Here is a 19,127-nt window from a genome sequence, read left to right on the forward strand (position 1 = left end):
CACACACACACACACACACACACACACACACACACACACACACACACCCCACCCTGCCCCGAGGTACTTTCTGCCATTTAGGAGCTCGATATGTATTATGGGAAGGAAACAGGCACTGTGGTGTACGATGAAGCTGGGAATCAGGGGACTAGGTTCTAATTCTGACTCTGTCATTGGCTGCCCATGTGACCTTATAGGGTGGGAGTGGTCACTTGTCAAACGGAACGATACATCTCTGTAAAATACAGGAATTAAATGTGATGGCATTTCTCTAAGTATATTCATATAAAGTTACGGTTAAATACGTTTGGAAAAACTCCCCCTCCTCCACCCCACAGCACCAGATAGATTCACACTGCATTTAATGCATCAGAGGCTCCTGAAAGTCCTGCTGTAAAGGAATCTTCTAAATTTGGTATTTCTCAAACTTATTTTCTGAACCGACATCTATTGAAGTTCCCAGAACATGCTTTGGAAAATGAGGCTATCTACAGCCCTTCCAGCTTTAGAATTCTACTGTGGTCAACGACATTTTTCCTTAGAGACACCATCAAATTGCCTCCTCTACTGCTGAGTATTTAGTCTCTCAATGTCTTTGGGCTGAACCTAACATGCCACCCCTCACTTCACTTTTCATGACCTTTATGCTATTTAAATGCTTACATGAAACTAAAACAGGGTTGGACTAAATGACCTCTAAAATCTGAACAAACCCTGAAATTTTAGGATCCTTTGAATCATTGCAAACATCCAATGAAGACTAAAATAGGACGCATATGACCCAGGCTGTTATCATGCCAGCAGTAACATTTACTAAATGAGACCTTTGAGATGAAATTTTATATCCTGCCATTCTGTACACTGCTCCAAGCTCAATACTACACATATTTCCTTGGCAACTTCCTTTCCCTCTGACTACTGCAAAAGGAGACAGTGTGGTCTGCAGGCTTCCTAGACTATCCTAGAAGTAACAGAGTCCAGAGTTCAGTCGAGGCGCTTCCTGCCAAATCTGCTGTAGATACAGCAAAAGTTTTTCTATGTAGGTAAGTTATTATAAAATGTCAGGAAACTATATGCATTGCCCATACCTAACCATAAAAGGATTTAATGTGTGTGTTTCAAATTCAGCCAGAGGACCATCTGACTCCTGGCAGAGGCCTGAGGTGCAGGGATGACAGCAGAATCTGGGTAAAAGACAATTGAGAGTAACCACAGAAGTTACCTACCGAACACTCAAGACTGTCTGGTCAAGTTCTAGTTCTTTCTCCAGTCAATGACTGCTACATCCTCTTTTTAGCTCTGCCTTGACTCTTTAATATCGCGTATCTTTTTTAGCCCCATTTCCATGCTAACAAAAGATTATTCAAACAACTGTTAAGACATAACACTCAAATTAGTTTTCTCAATTGTCCAAATGCCTTACTCACTACAGCTGAGAAGACAGAAATATTAACTAACCTAACCAGAAAGCAATTCAGTTTTTTTCCCTCTACTGTAGGCCTTACAGTGAACTTTCTAGGTTTGGTCCGATTCCACCTTAAAGGGCTCAAGTGTCATCACTGGAAGGAGTTGTGTAGTTGGCCATGACACTCCACTGATGGTTTCCTTTCCTCTGTTTACTCTTTGGGGGAAGGATATGACCCGAATGCTTCAGCCCCCAACGAGGATACAACAGAGAGAAAATGAGAATGAGATGAATGTTTACATGTCACTGTCTGAGGGCTTCTACAGAACGTTCAATGTGAGAATTTCCAAAGGCTGACAGATGCTATTTAATAGCAGTCAAACATAAGATTCCTGAGGCTTGCTATGAGAAACTGAGTACATTTTATAATATGTTCTAATATACTGTAACACTGGATTATAACACAAGCATAATTACTGTTGAAAATAAAGTTATGAACTAACAAAACATTCTCCTTATTCTAAGTTTAAATAATTCTTGGGGACCTAACTGGACTAAAATTGTTTGAACAATCTGACCAGTACTCAGAAGAATCATCATAGCAGGTACACAAAATAGAGAATAAAATTTTAATGGTATCAAAAATTTAGTACTTGTTGGAATGAAGTTGCAAAATATTACTCAGTTTCTAAGTCAAGCTAGAATTACACATACTCTGTATATTACTTGAGTACATACAAGTACATTCCATGATAACATGCAGAGACATGGAAACAAGAGTACTGTGAAATCAAAATCACCATCTCTATTGATGAAATAATGAATTGAAAACAAAACCCTATCCAATAATCCAGAATATCTCATTTTGAAAAGGGGGTTTTGAATGTTGTTTTCAAGAACTCAAGTAACTTCCATGTGGTTAAATTGGATTTTTTTCCTCAATATGAAAAAAGGAAAGCAGATATATTCCTATAGCTATGGGAATATACTTTTCTTTTTACTCTATATCAAATGAAAAGGTTTGCTAGGTTTTCACTCCTCAGGTAAAAGGGGCTCTTCACATTCTAATGGTTAAGAATGAATCCCTTGGGACTTCCCTAGTGGTCCAGTGGTTGAGACTCCACGCTTCCAATGCAGGGTGTCCAGGTCCAATCCATGGTTGGGGAACTAAAATCCCACATACCGCAACTAAGCCTGCAACTAGAGAAGCTGCAAGCCGCACGAAGACCCAGAGCAGCCAAAAAAAAAAAAAAAGAGAATGAATCCCTTAAAGCTCTTAGGCATTTGAGTGTCATACCACCCAAATGCTCACATACCTTTAATGATAAAGTCATATGGGATATGAGTTTAATTCTCCTGAGAACTAAATAGACCTACGAAATAAACAGGGTATGAGAATGACCTGAGTTCACAGGAATCTCTCAATTCGAAAGACATTGCTTCAGCTTTGCTAAGATTGCATCAAAAGCCTTTTATAGCAAGAGTTTCTTAGTGAGTCACGTATCTGGGCATGGAGCCTTGGGATCTTTTTAAGCACTAAAAAGAAGTGCTTTATGTTGTGCAAATTCAATGAAAGGCCAAAACAGATAGAGGACTGACAGTGCTGAGTAAAACCTACAAGTAATCCAAAGATTCTATCATCTTAAAAAGAAAGGAGAAGGTGAGATGTACGACCGACCAACTTTGCTCCCAGTTTGACGATTCCTGGGGAGCTTAAGATAAGCAAAGACAGCACCTTAAGTGGAACCCAGTGGAAGCCTCTCACAAGTATGGGTTGGTTGTGGCAGAGATGGCTACTGATCCCCTCTAAGTAACTCCTCCTTTGAGTGTGAGAACCCAAGAATGTATATGACGAGTAGGGTAAAGTACTGGCTTCACAGTCATTTCTCCAAATTATGAATTGCAACTTCTGTTATTATTACTGTTTGCAAAACAAGAGGTCACATGTGAATTATCAATGAACAGCACATAAAAGAATATGGTCTGTCTTCAGTCTGAGCTCTGACTTGCTCTGTAATCAAGGCACTTTAAATGTTTTGGTGCCTTAGTGTACTAACATGTAACATGAGAATAACGCTCATTTACTTACCTCAAGAAGCTACTACATAGGTTATTAAATCGCAAAGCACTTTGAGCTCCTCAGATGAAAAGCACTGTGGAAAAAATTACAGCTGAGGAAACTCTTTCAATGCCTCAGAATCCTGAACTATTGTGTCTATGTCTCAATTACGATTCCTTAAACACTTTAAAAATAAAATTTGTTAGTGGCACTCCATCCCCTTTTTATATGTTAATTGTTTGGCACACAGACGTTTATATACTTAAAATTTAGTTGTCATACTCCCTACTCCAAAGAAGTTTACTAATTTTCCAGTAAAGTTTATTAAATGTACCCATTATGGAGTATTCCATGTCAAGTTTAGAAAACTTTAGCTTCCTCTGAGGTACACGGGACATAATAAAAAGTTCATTTTTTTTTCAAAATAATTGAACTAGTGTTATTTGTGTAAAACTACAACTTTTTAATGAAAAAAATGCTGAAAGTATGCCACAGTGTCTATATATTCATCTGAAGAGTAAAAAGATGGAGTTCGGAGAAAAAAGGGTCTTAACACTATAGAAAATAATTGTGGTTCTTAAATTGTTCAAAGGAAACATTTAAAAAAATGTAATGTTTCATACATTGACATAAAACAATTAGTCAGAGGTAATACACTATAAATAGTTAAAATGTTGTTTCTATTTTAGCATTAGTTTTTCTAAACAAGTTAAATTCAAAACATTTAAAATCTGTTACACTCATGTTTCAAAGAAATTGTGGAAATGGAAGCTTTCATGGAAATCGAAAACAATGATACCACCTTGTGATCTTTACGTAGAATACCCTGGACCTTGATCATTTTAGATTTATAACATATTTTGGTTAATACATTAGATTCAACCCATTAATATGCCTTTATATTTGGGAGAAATTAGATTGTGATCTATAACCTTGCAGTCCACCCAAGTCCTCCTTACTTCCAGGTCTTGCTTGATTCTCTGCAGGGGGTTCTGTCAGACTCATACTTAAAATGATGAAAACTATAAATCACTTCTTTCAGACGGAACATTTGCTTTGTTTTTTAAAGTAAAATAAAGTGCTTCTAAATTCAAATATTTCTTACCCTAAACAAAAGTGAAACATACTTAAACCTGAAACTTCCGTATGTTGACACATATATTTTAACAGAAAAAAATCAGTTTGGGGCCATTAATGTCCTTCAACAGTTCAGACTGGATCAAAGTTGGGTTTTGCACTATTATCGTGCTCATGTTTGTACATGAAGGTTAAAAGAAAGAGGGCAACATCCAAGGACGACCAATAGGCAGTGTGCGATGTGACAGCTGACCAATAGCGGCTCTCCACAAGGCCTTCTCTGAGTTCAAAATCAATTCTGTGATCCAATTCCACTAAAAAGAAAAGAAGTCAAACAAATGAATAAGTATTACAAGATTGGTTCTATACAGACTTACCAGAGTTGAGAATAAAAATTTACCAAATAGAAGTGACTCTCCTAATTATTATTACTATTTTTTAAAAAGTGACTTTCCACTCTAATCTTACAGGAAAAAATACTCAAGAGCCTCAGCAGCTCAGGATTCTATTTGGTGAACCCTTTCCTTTGTGTGCTCAGGTCAATATGGAATAATAAAGCAAGAAAACAAAAATCTCGCTTGGTATCACATAGTATATTTGGAATAAAGAAACTGGGCTCAAATGCTGGCTTTCCCATTTAATCTTTGTGCCTCATCTGTAAAATAAGGCAAACAGCCTTCTTGCAGAATGATGGGCCAGGCTTACACATAACAATGCCTACAGGAGTGCAACAGGGCACTCAAAGGGTCCTTCATTGGGGAGGCCCTCTACATCAACTGGCTCAGGGAGACGTGTTGGAAGATAACATCTATTACAGTCCTACCACGTTTTCCTCTCCACTTGGCTGAATTCCCCAAAGGCAGCCACGACACACCCTAGTCTCTATCCTGTCAGCAGGGCCTAACATGCACCTGGGACATACACGCTCATTAAATGTTTGTTCAATAAAAGAATCCACTAGGTGGCCAGGAAAGTTAAACTGGAAGGAACAATGGTAATTCTTGAGAGGCAGGATTTCATTTTATAACAGTGCTGTCTTCAAACAATTCAGTGAATTCACTCAAGTCTTTTCTAAACACACAGAAAGTCCCTGCAATACGTGTTAGAGAAAAACCACCTTACCAAATCAAGGTGCTAAGATTGTGATCGGTTCATCTAACAAATCCTTAGAGATAAAACACTTAGAAAACGATAATTTGATCTTCAGGAACTCCTTTAAAACTGTCAATGAGACATACAATATTTTGAAGGGTCTGTCTTAAAAATAAAAAGCACCGAAATCACTACTATTCAGACACTCAAAGTATGCTCTTTGTTCAGAGTACCAGCAGATGTGAAAAGTAAAAACTGGCAAAAACTAAGGGGGTGGGAGAAAAAGTTGGGTTTTGCTTTACCCTGGAAATTTGGTAATTGCATATAGGAAATCACATCATTTTAGAGAATGATTTCACATAAATGTTTAGATAATGCTTATTTTAAACAGGTATTTTGTGACAATACCATTTGGTGATTTAAAAATGCATTTACAGTTGTTATTTTCTATTCAATTGTGCTTTTCTGACAAAGAATGTCAGAAAATATCTACCCAGTTAGGTTATAAAACCCCATGAAATATATCAACATAGGCTTTTTACAAAGTTTTTTTAAAAACAAAATACAAAGTATTTTTTTCATTTAAATTATGATAAGCTAATCCATAATAAGAAATAGTTGAAATCCACATGTGGAACCGTGGGATAGTAATGTCTTAATTTTTTACCTTTTGTATTCCACGGGACATTTGTGTTAAATTGGTAGGTACATTCTGGCACAACAGACAGGAAGATGAAAAGAGGAAATGAATTCTCGAGCACCATGAAGAGGAGTCAAGGTGAAGGAAAAAAAGGAGAAATAAGAGGAAAAACAGAAGAGATGGGAAACATACACAGTAAAATTGGTGAAGCCCACACCAAGTTATTTCTAAGAATTCACTTTTAAATGCCACTGTAGAATGTCTTCCTAGTCCAAGTCTTAGGTTGAACTGTTGTTTTAAAGTCAAAGAAAGGGAGATTTTCAACTAGTGTTATTTGGCTCCACTTTGATTTTATGTCCCTGAAATTTATTCTTAATATGCTATTACTGTGCAACACTGCCTTTCATATACTATAAACTCAAATGATAAATTTATTGTTCCATTATATTATATGCCCTTGTACTTCTCATCACCCAGAGGATCTTCAATAAGTGTCACTAACTAGATTGCCCCTCCCTATCCCTTTCTATTTATCTGTAGGTTGTCCCCATCAAAATGGGAATTAGGTAGCCAGCTTGTACCTGATGAACCTATTTTAGTCTCTCATCTTCCTTAAAAGGTTTACCCCAGGCAGTCTGGCTGCCATTGCAGCTGACCTCACGTTTGTGTTGGTTTTACAGGTGGATGTATGTATGTAAGAGGGCCTATGTCTCATCTTCCCCCTTTCTGTAGATCACAGAATTCCCAAGGGAGTGGGGTTACTACATGGCAGCACTATTCCATCAATATATGTACTATGAGATGTGCTCTTGGCCAAAGTTGGCCCAAATCTACATGGAGTTGCCTTGGACCCACTTTCTCATTGTTACCGTATCAAGAAGGGGTGGCAGCATACAGGTTAGTAGTTTTTTCCGAGTTTCTCTCACTGAGTTAGGTCAAAAAGAAAGGAGAACATAAAATCATCACTTTGTCCTTCTTTCTCTCTCTTGAGTGCCTAAGTGCTAAAATTCCTCTATCTGAAAAAAAAAAAAAAAAAAAAAAGAAAAAAGAAAAAGATAAAAGAATGAGATTCCTGAACAATTGAAGAGAGGTAAAAATGAAAAAAAGGTTGTTGGCTTTTAACAATCATCAACAATTAGCACTGTGCTTTCAGCAGAGAATTCTTTTGTGCACAAGGCCTGTCAACATGGATATGGTGTTGAAAAGTAAAATATATGAATAGAAAGTCACCGTCTTAGTATTATAATGTGTACTAACTAGACAGCCTTCTTCTATTTAATGGGAGTGTCTTAACTTCCCTGGAGAGAAATTTTCAAAAACGTAATGAATCTTAAAAGTTATCTTATTTGTAAATAACAATTATGGTCATAATTGCATGATTTTTTGCTTTAGGTAGATACCAAGAAAACCACTTAAAGTACTAGGTAAAGGAAACTGGGTTTCCAAATGACTGGTGAAAGATTCATTTGCAATAAGAAAGATTGTGCTCAGAGTTCTTGATAAATGATGTCTGCTTATTTTTGTGCTGCCTCAGAGCGACTATATATTTCATGTGGTTAGGTGTTTGACATCCAAGGAATATTTAAATTTTGTGACTTATCATAGCTTCAAATATATTTAAGAATATTCTCTAACCATCCTTTATTTGAAAAAAATAACAAAAACTCCATAATGAGTTTTATAATCAGTTGTCATTTCTAACCCCCAAATTTCCCGACACTAATATACCCTGAAAGACATTCATATACCTAACATTTGACAACAGATGGGCTATTTGGGTAAATACAGGCTCATGGGTTGAATATAAAGAAACTCCTGGAGATGCCCAGATTTATTGGATCCTCTACCATCTGGTTGGAGAAATGTTCCTGATCATATTCAGAACTACTCCCTTCCACTCATCCTTAGTTCTCCTCAAAACTAACTTCTGGTTCTCTACATACTCTGTGCTTCCCACTTCTGTGTTTCTGCTTATGCTGTTTATTCTCTCTGCACTGTCTCTTCATCTCTGCTTGTCCAAATCCTACTTCCACGAAGCTTTTTTTGATTTCTCCAGGTTAAATCATTTTCTCTTTCCTTAGAACTGTCAGAGGCCTTTACCTGTTTCTCTGTTATGTGGCTCATCACGTTCTATCATATATTATAATTATTCCTGTAGTTATCTACCTTCCCTACTAGAATATATGCCCTCTAAAAAATACTTAACTTCCCCACCAGCATTTAAAATCTTTATGGGCAGCACTGAAATCTGTTTCATCTTGGTATCTTTTCTAGTGACTACCTACTTGGCTCATGGTAAAATTGTTGAATGAATAAAAACAGGAAAAGAGAAAACAGAAGCCATATACATAATACCATCTGAATCAGATCAGGGTGGTGCAATTATGATTAGTGGTCTAATTGCTTGGGTAGCTGGGATGGTTTTAAGGTAGTGAATAAAAAGGACTACTTGAATGTAGGACAAATGTGTAAGTGGATTAATTTTCCTTTCTCCAACTAAATATGCAAAAAGCACACATCAATTATTTCTCTATGGAAGTGACCATTACATGAACAGGGACCAGAGGGAGCACTTATATAAGATCATTTCTTGAGGGGATTTCACTGAGTTAGATCAACACAAACTGCTATTATAGAGCCCAAAACCCAAATCAGCTTGTTATGCTGAAACACTGTTTTGGAATCTATATCAAGTAAGATTTTTTTTTTTTAAATAGAAAAAATGCATGAAAATTAGCAATTATAAATACAGAAATTATAAAATTAGATATGGTTAAAAAATCCAAGGAAACACCTGTAACTTATTTTTTTGTTAAAGGTAAAATTCGATATTTAAAAAAAAGGAAAGAGAAAGAAGCTATAAAAAAAGGAATGAGAAGTTAATGATGAAAATAATTTTAAACTGCTAAGATTAATCTTTACTGATACATTTTGAATCTGCTGAAAATTAAGAGACTAAAAATATCTCTTACATCCAATAATTTTTTCAAAGCAAACCTACACCTCTAAAGAACATTAAATATTTGTGTTGAAATCAGTATCAGTTATGGCATACCAACAGCCCTAGGGGAAGTGTTATTAATATCTGAAATAATTAGAAATGATAAAATCCTTTATACTATGAAATCCTTTTAAGTATATTATATGAAAAGAATACTGAATCTCTTTGAAGGCTGTAGGGCAATAGAGGAGAAAGAGAATGGCCTCATGCTTTTCTCCCCTCTCTAAAAGGTTCCTTCTTTGTAGAAGCATATAGGAGTATCATATATTTTAGCACATTAAGGGTCTAATCTATACTCGGGGGTTTCTGGACCACTATATTTAAGATTAGAAAATACAGGAAGAGAATACATATAAAATAGTCTATTAATGGTAACATTCAAGCTGATCTCATAGAACTGATCCAATTTTTCAGTGAGCAGGAGAAATCTAAGTAGATCATTTTCATAGTGCTCTGAATGCTATTCCTGACATATACCATACCGAGGGTATTATCTTTATTCTGCATTACATTTTCCGGAAAAAGAAGTTGTGGGAGATTAAAGAACGATTCTTGAAGTCTGAAATCTGTGAAAAAAAAACACAAGATGCTGTAAAGTGTTGGTTGATGGTTACAAATGGCCTTCACTGATGCAGTGGCCAAAAGTTAGAACAATACTCCCAAATAAGCTGATTAAACCTAGCATACATAAAGAAGTACACACGTTGGTTTTTGTGAAGAGCTCTTTCATGGAAAATGTAAGCATAATTAACTCTGAAATATAATGTCATAATCTGTTAACACCCAAATATCTCCCAAATGTATAGTTCATTTAAGTTCTAACCTAGAGGCAAAACAATGCTAAAAGAAACAGATTCTTTTCATAATATGTTACAAACACAGGGGAGTACAAGAAATGAAACAGTAAAACCACTGGAAATAAGCCTATACTTTTCAAAAGAAATGAAGAGTAGCTATATAAGATGCTTCAAATTGATGTCAATAAGATGGTTTCAACTGACAACACTAAATCTTCAAAGAGAGAAACCTGATTGATCATGAATTCACAGTCTGTGTCCATCTTACCCTCAAAAAGCAAGAGAATCAAAGCCGGTAGCTTCAGAATGAAGGTTATCGAGAAGAACTGAGTCAATCAAATGTGAGCAGAAAGGAAGGAAGGAAGGAAGAAAGGAAGCCAGAATCACCTAATCACAGTGACCAAATTCCAGAAAGAAGATTTAAGGAAGAAAGGTTTTATGATTTGCAACATATAGCCAAAAGAGCAATTATGACTTAAGAAATTTGTCTAAATCAGGATTACATAGAAGAGTGTATTACTGAAGCAAGTCCAAGAATTAGTAAGGTGAATCTTGGGGATTTGATTTAAAAGGCATAAATTCTCCTGTAGTAGTGGTCCAATTTTAAAAGTTGGGCTTTTTAAATCTGTATCTAAAGATGAATACATGAAACTAAGAAATCATGATTAGCTCACAGTTAGTTGAGTCTATAGTTGGCAAGTAATTTACCGTTAGGACCAACAAAGAATTTATATGCTATAATGACAGAAAACATATTCTGTTAAGATATTAATATATAATAATGCAATACATCTAAGCATCTCTACTCACTTGTACTGGAAGAAAAAATAGGTTTCTTCTTTATTATCACTTTGAAATTTCTACATTAAATAGTAGAAAAACTAAAAGATAGGTTTCTTCTCTCAGACCCTATAGACTTCTCTCTGTATGTCTTCATTACCCCGTCTCTTGGGCTCAAAATACCCTGCTCTTCTTGTTCCCTCCTCGTTCACCCTAATGGTTACTAGCATCATTGCTGTGCATTAACTTTACAAGGAATTGTGACTTTTTACCTGCCATTTTACAAAATTCTTTGAAGTTATGTTTCCTCAGAAGTTTAGTTTGCTTTTGACATCTGCATGTTATAACAGAATTTTGTATTTTCACAATCTCATTTCTGATAGTAAGCAGAAGTGAGAGTTTAAGTCAGCAATAGTACAGGAACTCTTATAAGAAAACTATGAATTTTGTACAAATATCAAAATCTGAAATGAATTTTCTAGGCAGTGTTCAAAAGGCTTGCAACTATAAAATTTTTAGTACTCAGAGTCTGACATAGATAGGATTAAGTTAAAAAAATGGAATTGGCCCAAATAGGAATGTCCAACTCAGAAATGGCTAGGATAATTCACCATGGAGTGGAGGTGGCTCTGGAGAAAGATCCAGTCCCTAGGACTGTCGCACGGCAATGAATGCTGGTTGTTTTAAAATTCAGAGTAGCAGACACAGTAAGAAAACAAGGCTCTAAGTATCTGAAATGAAATGTTTAAAGATTTTTAGAGGAAGAAAATAAAATTTTCTTGCTATAGTTACAGAAAGGAAGTAGCTAGTTTCAGAGTCAACATTTCCTTATGTAAGTCAATGGAAAACTAGGACTTGACTTATTAGTCTTATTTTACTGGACATTTAAAAATAAGGTTCAAGTTTACATCCTTGGAAGTAAATATATACTAAGTGTATTAGTGTTTCACAACTATTCAAGAGTTTAGACCTTATAAATCCACTGGAAAAAATTAAATAAAGCTCCATTCTAATATAAGTCCAGTATAATTATCCTTTCATTCACTCATTTCTTGAGTATCTATTTTACACAAGGTAGCTGGGATAGGATTGGAAGCGATACAGTGGTTCCAATACAATTAAAGCTCTGAAGGTTTTATAATTCGGTTGGATGAAGGGAACTGAGGGATTAGCACCAGGACAGCTTTGGCATAGCAGTTTTAAAAAGTATCAAGAGAAAATACAGCATAGGTTTGAAGCAATTACATGAATTTTTAAGGCTGAGAAGACCATATTAAAAACAAAAAACCACTTTAGAAAAATCAGGGAGTGCTTACCACAAAGAGATTTGTTTTATGCTTGATGTGTAACACCTCTGTGCCACAAGGCCCTGATTATTAATGCTCTTTACTTAATTCTCCAACGCAGAGAGTAAAAATGCATTTACCTAGGGATTATTCCTAAAAATGTAAGTAGAAGAAAAAGCATTGCTTCTTTAAAAGCTAAGGCAGGCGTTAGATTAGATTAAGAGTTGACTGCTAGTGTTAATATCTTAACCCTCTGTGCTCCGCACGTTTTAAAAAGGAACGGTGTAAACCTGTAAAGAACAGTATGAACTAACATGCAGAGTCAAGAAAGCCAGAACTGCTATGTGCAAGGGTCTGCGTTGCCACAGTGGACGTGGGAGGTGAGGCAACCGGCTTCTTCTCGTCTTCCACAGAGTCCCTTGATGCCTCAGATGGCTGTGATGCAGATGAACGTCCGAACCTTGAGAACAACATTCCTCCAAGTCCCTTTCCAATGCTCGCAGCCCCTACATTTCACAAAACAGGGCAGTCATTCTGCTGAATTACACCACACACCAGGCTAAAGAGCACCACCCATATTTACAGCCAGTTGGCAGAGGGACTAAGCCCTAGTCACGTTTTTCCAGGGTGGGTACATAAGAAAATTACAATTTATATTGTAGGTTTCTAAATAAAAATGGTGTTGAATAGAATAAGAGTTGTACAAACTCCAGGAATATAGCTTACAAAGGAGTAAAGATTCTATTTTATTCGTGATCGTTGTTTTTTAAAGTATTTCGTAAGATTACAAATGTTAATAAAAAGAACCATGCCATTCACATGGGCATATATTCACTATTGATATGCTTACTCCTGAGGTTAAGTGGATATGTTATAAAAAGCTATGAATAAACAATCTTTATGACGAAGTCAAATATCAATGAGTCCAGCAGATAAAGCCTTTTTATAGTGCCATCTTGTGGCATTTTATACTAAGGCAACTTGTAACCAAAAGCAATGGACAAACTAAAGTGGCACAGAATTGAACTCTGGCGCTACACCATTGTGGCTGGTACTGGAGATCATTCAAAGAGAAATTAAATACCCTTGTTGCCCTCAGGAAGGACACATATTTCGAGAGACTTTTAGGACAGGGATCAGAGAACTGGTCGGCAGGGGCACCCTTAGTACTCAAGCACTCCCTCATTTCATGGATGAGGAAGCAGAGCATTAAAAACTACGTGACTTCCCAAGATCTCACAGTAAGTGATGGGGCCAAGATTAAAATGAGGGACTTGATTCCCCGATCTTCTTTTGTGCATCCAGCTATCTCATATTCTTTAACTACAGGATCTGATCTAATTAAGAGAACTCTAGGGCTTTTGCCCTCAAATATGAACAGTGAGAAGGTGGTTAACACTAACCATAAGGATTAACTGTTGGATGTTTTGTAATACATAGGGTATTTCCAAGTACTTAAAATTTAATGTCTATATAAAAGTGCTTAAATTCATTGATAAGGAATACTGAAAAGAAATTACCTAATATGCTTGCTTTGCCTATATTTGTTATAGATTCCCCATAGTGTCGGCGCGACAAGACTGGTGAAGTCACAGGGCTTGGTATTGTTGAAATGCCTTCACTGTCTGAAATTGAGGTAGGTTCTTTTGCTGGGTGAAGAAAGCTTGGCTTCATATACTCATAAGGTAGAGGATTGGAAGTATTATACCAGTGGATCTGGACTGGTGAAATGTTGCTGTAGTGTTTCAGTATTAACGGTTCTAATCTATAAGCCTTGATTTAAAAAAAAAATTCAAAGAAACAAAACATTAAGGTACAATGCTTGGATTTTAGTAAACTGTTCATTCTCATTTTATTGCATGCTCAGTAGACCTTAGCAAATGTTTAAAAATCTGATATTCTTAACATGTGTTCTTATTTCTTCACTGTTAATAATATGTAGTTTGTCTAATTATAGATCCTTGATGAGATTATAAAAAAACAATTAGTCTAGGCTAATAGTGCCCACTCATTTGTTTTTCAGAGAAATATTCATTTTTATTGTGTTCTGATATCATCTAGCAATTAAGGTTTATATTAGTCTCACAAACAAAACTGAAGCAGTAAGCAGTAACCTGGAACACAGCAAATAAGGTCAATGTTTAATATCTAAGCTCCCAGTAAGCCCTACTTTCAAGTAGATTCATATAGTAACAAACACGAGATGATGGTATAAGACCATTTGTCTAATGTGAAGTAGGAATGATACAGCAGAAACGCCAATGGACTTGGCATCAGAACTCCCTGAGTTCATATTCTGGCCTCTGTCACTAATTAACTATATGACACTCACCAAGTCACAAGGTCTCAGAGCCTCAGTTTCCTGAGCTATAGAAAGGAGATAACACTTCCTACTACCTCACAAGGATGTTGGGAAGAATAGATAACTTTGGAAAAACTGCCTAGCACAATTCTGACATAAGCTATTTAAAATAAATTTTCACAGAAGAACTATAAAATGAATAATAAAAATAATTTGTAATAATAAGTTTGGAACCCTCCTTTATAATACAGCTGACCCTTGAACAACACAGGTTTGAACTGCGTGGGCCCACTTATTCGTGGACTTTTTTCCCCCATAATTACATGTTACAGCACTACATGATCTGCAGTTGGTTGAATCTGTGGATGCGGAACCGTGGATACAGAGGGCTTCCTGTAAAATTACACCCCAATTCTTGACTGAGCACAGGGTGTACCCCAACCCCTGAGTTGTTCAAGGGCCAACTGAATAACAAAGTTTAAGACTGTACAAAGTATAGGGTATATACTGAAAGTTTAGAGTTCACCTATGATCTCAAGTTCACCTTCAAGTGATAGAAGAGTGAGTTAAATGAATGCATATTAACAAAATACTCAAGGTCTAACTGGGTGTTTTGCACACATTTTACTTAATCCTAATAACCCTATGAGGTAAAATATTATCATCTGCATCATATAGATAAGAAATAGTCTCAGAAGTGAGTTGGCCAAGATCGTGCAGTCAGTATTTGAATCTAATACTAGATTCCATTTCCGTGAAATTTCTTAGATATAACCGTTTGATTCTTTAACATATGAGAAATTTTCTAAAATTCTGGTGTTTAGTCAATGTTATATTTATTTGGTACTAGCTAAAGATCTTTTAAAAGACTTTATAGAATTATATAAAGCTATTTTTCAGAGAATAAATGCTATTTAAAATAGTTTGTCTTAAATCTAGTTATATCTAGCCTTGTCCCCAAGAGGATTTAAGGAAGAATTTTTCTCATCCAAAAATCATACTTGGTGTTAAACTGGTTACCTGGATGCAGACAGATCCTAGGAGTATTTACATTAAAAAATTTATTTACAGTACAAACATACAGAGAATGTAAAAATCCAAAATGTCATAATTCCACCAAGCTAAAATAAATTCTTCCACTTTTCTATGTTTAATACATAATATTTAAATATTTTCATTTCTAAGAGGATCTACCAATCACATTTCAATGTTGCAGCATACTTTAGAGAAAAAAGTATTTAAAGTGAGATTTTTAAAATTTATGGTTGCTACATTATTGGTATTACAACTGGTTAAGGTTTGAAAGTCCAGATGACTCCTGTCTTTTGGATTGTCTAAAGATAATATTTTTACATTATGCTTTCATCCTATATATACAACATAAACAGAACATCTTTAAGGTATTTTATTTCCTGATCCCTAAACTAATCAAAGAACAAATATTTTAAAAATATGAACTCATGCAAATGTAATAGATAAAGGCATATCTTGGAGATACCGCAGGTTTGGTTCCAGATCACTGCAATAAAGTAAATCACACAAAGTTTTTAGTTTCCCAGTACATATGAAAGTTAAGTTTACACTATATCTGTTAAATGTGCCACAGCATTACGTCTAAAATAACAACATACATACCTTAATTAAAAACTAATGCTGTTGGAAAAATGGCACCAATAGACTTACTCAACGCAGGGTAGCCACAAACCTTGTTTGTAAAAAAACGCAGTATCTACAGGAGATGTCTGTAAATGAACGCTTTCTCATAAATTCAGCAGTACCTTGAAAGATTTCTTACAGAGTCTCTTAGGAAAAATTTAATACTGAGAGATAAATGTCCATATTTGCAACTCACCACTGGATCTGTTGGATGAAAAATGTTTAGTAATCGGTTACAAATCTCTCTGGGCAAAATATGGTCTTGACATCCAGTGTTTCCTGGGCGGATGCCACGCAATGCCAAAAAAACTGCCAGCGGGGATCCCATACAGAAGAAATTTTCAACCTACAATGATAAAGTCATCCTAAATTTTAAAAGTAGTGAAGTGTTTTTCAAAGAATTTGGGTACAACATAATATATGGTAAAACACAGATAATAAATTTATCTCCAAATATATATCTTTTTAAATGAGTTTTGTCTAGATGGTATCTGCATTACTTATTAACTATATAACAACCATTAATTATTCTAAACAGTCTATCCAGGAGCAACTTCCTTATCTTTAAATCTAATAGAAAATGAAGAATGAGAATAAGGAGAAGGAAGATTTATTAAGCTACTATTTTGTGTAAAGTAATAGTATATTAGGTATTCTAAAACATATAAAGACCAATAAGGCAGAGCTTCTGCACTCAGAGTTTACAATCCTGCGGGAGAGGCGGAATAAAATAGTGCATAATAGAGGGAAAGCGTGCTACAGGAGAGTAGACAAAGGAATAATTAATCCCAACTTTGAGGGCTTTACAAAGGAGGAAGCATTTGCACTGGCCATAAAAGATGAAAAGGATTTCCAAAGGTCCAAAGTTGGGGTTGGGATATACTGGGGCTGGAAGGATATTCCATACTGATAGAACCACATGAACTAAAGCAGAGGGAGGAAAGAAACTGGCTTAATTTAGAGCATAAAAGTAACCTGATATGGTTGAAAATTGAGTGTGGGGAAAACGTAGCTTGGAATGAGAATGTACAGAACATTGACTGTTTGACTAAAAGAGTTGGGCTTAATTTATTTTACAGGCAGTGAAAGACAATAGGATTTGACCCATGTTTTAGTAGGTTAGTAAATCTGGTAGCAGCTTGTGAATGAACTGGAAAATTAAGAGGCTAGTGACTTGGAGACAAGTTAGAAAACTATTGAAAGAGTTTAGGCAAAATAATCTGCACCCAAGAGGACAAGCTGTTCCATTCAGAAATGGAAATTTGAGAGATTAGGATGGAATGGAATCAACATGAATGAATGGAGATGGGGATAAGGAAGGTGCCAGAGGCAATTCACAAGATTTGGGTCTGGCTGACTGGGAAGATATTAATTAATCCATTAATTGTAACAGATACTCTAAGTAAATCATGTTTTTGTTCATAATTAGTTTAAGGTATCTGTAACACACCTAACAGGTAATTGAGAATTTAAGACAAGAAATAAAGAATTGGATACGCCAACTTTTCTTTCTTTGTTTATGATTGGTTTGCAGTTTGGTAGACAAACACACAAAGGAATTATTCTCTCTCAGATAAGAGTAACGATTGATTTAGTGTTATCTATATCCATCAAATAATTTTAAAGGTGAAGAAGAGCTTTAGACATTTAGTCTAACCGCCTCATCTAGAGATGAATAAACAGATGAATTCAGAGACGTTAACTGATTTTGATTTGGCTAATGTTACACAACTAGTTAGTGGCAAAGCCTCATGATCACAACCAAAGCTTCCCACTCTCTAGACCAATGTTTGTTGACATTTTTTTCCTCTTTTGAAAGTTCAATGGTAATGTGTGACAAATCTAACACTTTTATTTATGAAAGTAAATCCCTCTGCCAGTTAACAGGCATAGAAAGACCTCTGTTTCTTTTAGAACTCAGGAGTACTAAATATTAATTTGCTAATTCATCATATATTCCTTTTTAAATTTCAGATTTCTATATTTTTTTCTCTGTAAGTAATTAAATTAAAAATTCATATTATTAGACTACATGACTATGTGTTAGAAGGATACACAATTATAGGGCATCAATTCTCGTAATGTGATAACTGAATTTTGAGATAATAATATACTTAGTGGATTGTACTCAACTCTCTAGTACAAAACCCAGGACATGAAATAGAAGAGTTTACTTTTACTATCAGATCAATGCTACATATTTAACATTGATTATACATAATAATGGTGGTAGAGATGGAACTCAAATTCCAGGTGGGGGGTGACTCCAAAGACCATGCTCTTATGGCTTTTATTTTATTTTTATTATTATATTTTAACATCTTTATTGGAGTATAATTGCTTTACAATGGTGTGTTAGTTTCTGCTTTATAACAAAGTGAATCAGCTATACATATACATATATACGCATATCTCCTCCCTCTTGCGTCTCCCTCCCACCTTATGGCTTTTAAATGTATCTTATAACTTTACCATATGGCTTTTAAATGTATAAGTTAAAAAAAAAAAAAACCTTTATAAGTCATAGAGATAGATTCAATAAGAATTTTTGCATCATTCCATCACTTAACCTGTATGTTAAGTTCCCATGATAAAAGATATCAAGAAGAAACAATATAGTACACTAGACGTGGGCATATATTCAACTGGAAATGAGTATTAGGAAACTTATGTCATGTTGCATTTAACACTGCAAACAAATTGTTATTCAGGTATAGGCTGTGTCTTCTCCAATGGTCAGGTCAATGTCAATGTCTCTCTGCAACTTTTTATTTTTCTAAACCATTGCTTTCGACAGCTCTATTCCAATGCTCACATAAGGTCTCTTTTTCTAGCTCTTCCTGCTTTCCTACAGCCTCCATGCCCTTTATCCTGTATAGTCTAGCCAAACTGGTTTGCTCACTTTGCTCCAAACTAACTGTGTGTACCTCATCTTGTGCTTTTATCATACAGTTCTTATTGATTAAAATGTCAGCTTTCCATCCCTGGAATCATCACTGATATAATTCCAGTTATTTTTCTTACCATATACC

General features: G+C 35.4%; 1 protein-coding gene across 9 annotated transcripts in view; it reads right to left on the reverse strand.

The window, feature by feature from the left end:
* Positions 1–2,013: 2,013 nt before the first annotated feature.
* DDHD1 (DDHD domain containing 1) overlaps positions 2,014–19,127 on the reverse strand; it is a 91,095-nt gene continuing 73,981 nt past the window's right edge. For 4 of the 9 annotated variants that reach the window (XM_027111261.1, XM_027111262.1, XM_027111265.1 and 1 more), the window contains 5 exons: positions 16,292–16,441; positions 13,658–13,910; positions 12,452–12,643; positions 9,757–9,840; positions 2,014–4,855 (listed from right to left, as the gene is read on the reverse strand). In XM_027111261.1, the coding sequence (XP_026967062.1) occupies positions 4,674–4,855; positions 9,757–9,840; positions 12,452–12,643; positions 13,658–13,910; positions 16,292–16,441 (861 nt within the window). In that variant the 3' untranslated portion in view covers positions 2,014–4,673. The remainder of the gene's footprint in view (positions 4,856–9,756; positions 9,841–12,451; positions 12,644–13,657; positions 13,911–16,291; positions 16,442–19,127) is intronic. The other 5 variants (XM_027111268.1, XM_027111264.1, XM_027111267.1 and 2 more) reach the window with 3 other exon arrangements.

Source organism: Aethalodelphis obliquidens, unplaced genomic scaffold, assembly GCF_003676395.1.
Source record: "Aethalodelphis obliquidens isolate GAN/ISIS:26980383/991018 unplaced genomic scaffold, ASM367639v1 scaffold10, whole genome shotgun sequence".
Classification (NCBI taxonomy): domain Eukaryota; kingdom Metazoa; phylum Chordata; class Mammalia; order Artiodactyla; family Delphinidae; genus Aethalodelphis; species Aethalodelphis obliquidens.